Genomic DNA, 5,253 nt, shown 5'->3' on the forward strand with positions numbered 1-5,253 from the left:
GGCTGTCAGGTCCACCATATCACCTGAGGAGGTGGGTTCAACTTTACATTTACATGATAAACAGTGGCTTTAGTAGTTGATGGAGAAGTTGACATTCTGGTATTTAGTTTGATGTTGAAGTGAGAGGTTTAATTAACTATTTTTTAGCAACTGGTATCAAATGCAGTAACATTGAATACATAAATAAATACAATTTAAATATAATATTAATTAATTAATTATTATAAATTGTTTGCAATTTACAATTTTGATGAACTTGGATAATTTCCTTTCCACTAACGATGCTTCAATTATGTTTTTGTCAACAGGTGAAGTAATGTACAGTTTTGAATATATCTTTATTTGTAATAATGTACTCATGGATAATGTATTTCCACAGATTATCACCAGCCAGAGGGAGACGTTAACACTCCAGTCAGGATGAGTTCCTGACTCTGACCCTAACCAGACAGACGCCAACACCATCATCCGACCCCTTACTTCTTCATCAGTGGTTTCATAGCCATCCTCGAGATGAAATACTACTACATCTTCCTCTGTTTTGTTTACATCATCTCTGGTAAGGCTGTAGCTCTGATCCAGGGTGTTACTAACTACTTCTGTTCCAGGGTGTTACTAACTACTTCTGTTCCAGGGTGTTACTAACTACTTCTGGTCCAGGGTGTTACTAACTAGCTCTGGTCCAGGGTGTTACCAACTACTTCTGGTCCAGGGTGTTACTAACTACTTCTGGTCCAGGGTGTTACTAACCTACTCTGGTCCAGGGTGTTACTAACTAGCTCTGGTCCAGGGTGTTACTTACTAGCTCTGGTCCAGGGTGTTACTAATTTAAGAACTTCCATTTTCAACATTTTCAACTTCCAACTTCCATCAATTTCTGCTGTGTGTGTGTGTGTGTGTGTGTGTGTGTGTGTGTGTGTGTGTGTGTGTGTGTGTGTGTGTGTGTGTGTGTGTGTGTGTGTGTGTGTGTTGGGTCTAGGTGGGCAACACCTTCGTCATGACTGGCATCTACGTGGACCGCAGTCTCCACAGGTAATCAGACCTCTTTAATCTCATTCACACAATACAGTGTATAACAGTGTATAACAGCCTTGATTGGACAGTTTATCTTGTTGAAGTCCCAGTTCCCCTGGACCTCATAGACATGTGTGTGGGAGCCTGCCCTGCTCCCCATTCCCCTGGACCTCACAGACATGTGTGTGGGAGCCTGCGCTTGCTCCCGATCTCCAAATCAAATTTTATTTGTCACATACATGGTTAGCAGATGTTAATGCAGTGTAGCGAAATGCTTGTGCTTCTAGTTCCGACAATGCAGTAATAACCAACAAGTAATCTAGCTAACAATTCCAAAACTACTGTCTTATACACAGTGTAAGGGGATAAAGAATATGTACATGAAGATATATGAATGAGTGATGGTACAGAGCGGCATAGGCGAGATACAGTAGATGGTATCGAGTACAGTATATACATATGAGATGAGTATAAACAAAGTGGCATAGTTCAAAGTGGCTAGTGATACATGTATTACATAAAGATGCAGTAGATGGTATAGAGTACAGTATACATATACATATGAGATGAATAATATAGGGTATGTAAACATTATATTAGGTAGCATTGTTTAAAGTGGCTAGTGATATATTTTACATCATTTCCCATCCAATTCCCATAATTAAAGTGGCTGGAGTAGAGTCAGTGTAGTTGGCAGCAGCCACTCAATGTTAGTGGTGGCTGTTTAACAGTCTGATGGCCTTGAGATAGAATCTGTTTTTCAGTCTCTCGGTCCCAGCTTTGATGCACCTGTACTGACCTCGCTTCTGATGATAGCGGGTGAACAGGCAGTAGCTCGGGTGGTTGTTGTCCTTGATGATCTTTATGGCCTTCCTGTGACATCGGGTGGTGTAGGTGTCCTGGAGGGCAGGTAGTTTGCCCCCGGTGATGCGTTGTGCAGACCTCACTACCCTCTGGAGAGCCTTACGGTTGTGGGCGGAGCAGTTGCCGTACCAGGCGGTGATACAGCCCGACAGGATGCTCTCGATTGTGCATCTGTGAGTGCTTTTGGTGACAAGCCAAATTTCTTCAGCCTCCTGAGGTTGAAGAGGCGCTGCTGCGCCTTCACGATGCTGTCTGTGTGGGTGGACCAATTCAGTTTGTCTGTGATGTGTACGCCGAGGAACTTAAAACTTACCACCCTCTCCACTACTGTTCCATCGTGGATAGGGGTGTTCCCTCTGCTGTTTCCTGAAGTCCACAATCATCTCCATAGTTTTGTTGACGTTGAGTGTGAGGTTATTTTCCTGACACCACACTCCGAGGGCCCTCACCTCCTCCCTGTAGGCCGTCTCGTCGTTGTTGGTAATCAAGCCTACCACTGTTGTGTCGTCCGCAAACTTGACGATTGAGTTGGAGGCGTGCGTGGCCACGCAGTCGTGGGTGAACAGGGAGTACAGGAGAGGGCTCAGAACGCACCCTTGTGGGGCCCCTCCATTACATAATACTTATATTATTATTATATTACTTAAATTAGTGACGCCCAGCACGTGAAGGGTACATTGCTGTGTTCAACCTGGACCTCACAGACATGTGTCTGGGAGCCTGCCCTGCTCCCCGATCTCTGTTACGTGATATTTACATTAATATTAAAAGATATCTATGTTCTGACCTTGCAGCCCCAAGTACATCGCTGTGTTCAACCTGGCCTTCACAGACGTGTGTGAAAGCACGGCCCTGGTCCCAAAGCTGCTGGACATGTTTCTGTTCAGCAGACAGCTCATCTCCTACGACCAGTGTCTCACGAGCCTCTTCTTCGTCTTCCTCTTCATCACCATGCAGTCCTTCAACCTCACCATCCTGTCCTATGACAGACTGGTGGCCATCTGCTACCCGCTCAGGTCTCAGATAATATATCATATTATTAACTCAATTAAAACAACCTTCAGAAACCCTATTTAATTTGACCCTTCTGGGATAATTTTTTAAAAATGTTGAATTGAATAATTTGATTTGACAATTTATTAAAATGTATTTATTAAATGTATTATATATAAAAAATAAGATTTAACTTCTTTAAAAATCATATATAAGGATATAGTTACCTGACAGGGAAACACCTTGATCACAAAGGAGGATTTCCAGGGTGAGGTTCGGCCAATGCACTCTGGTCGTGCTGACCCCTGCAAGTTCTCCAAATGTGGGAAACTCGACTGAATAATTATATATATGAAAAACATATAAAGACAAATCAATTAAAACATTGGCGATAATAACACGATAAAGTTGAACATCTTTTCCCCCCACAGAGATGCTATTAAATGACCAGAGGTGCTGTGTCATCAACTCTCAAAGTTCCATTGTAATGTTCTTTCCAGGTACCACATGATGATCACTCACAGGTCCATGCTCCAGCTGACGGGGGCCGCCTGGGCGTTTGCTGTGTTGATGGTGTTGATCTCTGTGTGTCTCATCACCCGGCTCTCTTTCTGTAGGTTAGTATGTATCGTGTTGTAGTGCACCGACTACACTGCAAAAGCTTAGCTTCTGTGAAGTATAGATTTATCTGTTAAATCACATCAAACTATTTGTTTCAGACAAATCTATTCATGATAAAATATAGTAGATATAAATATAGTCAAATATAATATATCCTCCCGCTGTTTTATTGTCAGACTTGATCAAGACGTCAACACCTGCTCTTTCCATGACTGACCAGATCCCTTATTGATGTCACTTGTTTAAACCTGATATTGATCCCTTCGCGCGCCAATCCCTTTAGCGGGATCGATTTGACAACATCCAGTGAAATTGCAGAGTGACAAATTCAAACTTCAACATAACCGAAAATATAAGTGTATTACATCAAAATAAAGCTTAACTTCTTGTTCATCCAGGCGCAGTGTCAGATTTCAAAAAGCAGACCATGTGATTATCTGAGGACAGCGCACCGCATACAAACACATGAAAGTCATTTTCAACCAGGCAGCTGGCGACGCAAAAGTCAGAAATAACGAATAATAAATAATAATAAAAGCCTTATTAAGATCTTTTATTTTTCTCAAATGTCTCAGTGACACAATGATGGTCGTTTTGTTCGATAAATTCCTTCTTTATATCCTCTGTTTATGTGACGCGTTTGTTTCAGAAATACACCGGTCCCAACATGCCCACAAAGGATCTAATTTAGTTACCTGTAAACTTAGTCCAAACATTTCAAACAACGTTCCTAATCCAACCTCAGGTATCCTAAAAACGTAAATAATCGACTAAATTTAAGACGGATAAACTGTTTCCAATACCGGATAAAAACAACGTGAAGCTCGCACCAAACAGTAGAATCCATCTGGACACAAACAAAGAAAAGCTGTACTTCTTCATTTTCTCAAAGAAAAACATTGAACAATTTCTAAAGACTGTTGCCATCTAGTGGAAGCCATAGGAAATGCAACCAGGTTCCTATTAAATAGGGATTCCCATAGAAACTTATTGGGAAATACTATGACCTCAATTGTTTTCCCCCTGGAAGGCTTGTCCTCTGGGTTTTGCCTGCCAAATCAGTTCTGTTATACCCACAGACATTATTTTAACAGTTTTAGAAACGTTACTGTTTTCTATCCAAATCTACTAATAATATGCATATCCTAGCTTCTGGGCCTGAGTAACAGGCAGTATACTTTGGGCACACTTTTCATCCGGACTTGAAAATACTGCCCCCTTGCCTCCCTAAGAAATGTTATATCCACGTAAATGGGGGAAGGCAGGTGTGGGTACTGATGGGGGCTTGAGTGCGTAATGCTGGGGATCCTGGCGCCCTCCAGCTCCAGGTGAGGTGTGGGTACTGATGGGGGCTTGAGTGCGTAATGCTGGGGATCCTGGCGCCCTCCAGCTCCAGGTGAGGTGTGGGTACTGATGGGGGCTTGAGTGCGTAATGCTGGGGATCCTGGCGCCCTCCAGCTCCAGGTGAGGTGTGGGTACTGATGGGGGCTTGAGTGCGTAATGCTGGGGATCCTGGGGCCCTCGAGCTCCAGGTGAGGTGTGGGTACTGATGGGGGCTTGAGTGCGTAATGCTGGGGATCCTGGGGCCCTCGTGCTCCAGGTGAGGCAGAGCGGGTGTGACAAGTCACTTCTTGGGATACACGTTCCCAAACAGGACCCTCCCCCCAAACAGGAACCCCCCCCCACCCCCTCAGCTGTAATGTGGCGCAGGGAACGCAAGAAATAATCCTAAAAATATTTAACCTCCACACATTAACAAGA

General features: G+C 43.4%; 1 protein-coding gene and 1 pseudogene across 1 annotated transcript; both read left to right on the forward strand.

Moving 5' to 3' along the window:
- Positions 1-984: 984 nt before the first annotated feature.
- Positions 985-5,112, forward strand: LOC135573737 (olfactory receptor 1F1-like). Its single transcript, XM_065023422.1, has 4 exons — positions 985-1,032; positions 2,673-2,894; positions 3,372-3,484; positions 5,093-5,112. Exons 1-4 carry the CDS (start codon positions 998-1,000, stop codon positions 5,110-5,112), a joined length of 390 nt encoding a protein of 129 aa, XP_064879494.1. The 5' UTR covers positions 985-997.
- LOC135573831 (U1 spliceosomal RNA) lies at positions 3,091-3,220 on the forward strand (annotated as a pseudogene).
- Positions 5,113-5,253: the final 141 nt, after the last annotated feature.

The sequence above is a fragment of the Oncorhynchus nerka genome, linkage group LG10 (assembly GCF_034236695.1).
Source record: "Oncorhynchus nerka isolate Pitt River linkage group LG10, Oner_Uvic_2.0, whole genome shotgun sequence".
NCBI lineage: Eukaryota > Metazoa > Chordata > Actinopteri > Salmoniformes > Salmonidae > Oncorhynchus > Oncorhynchus nerka.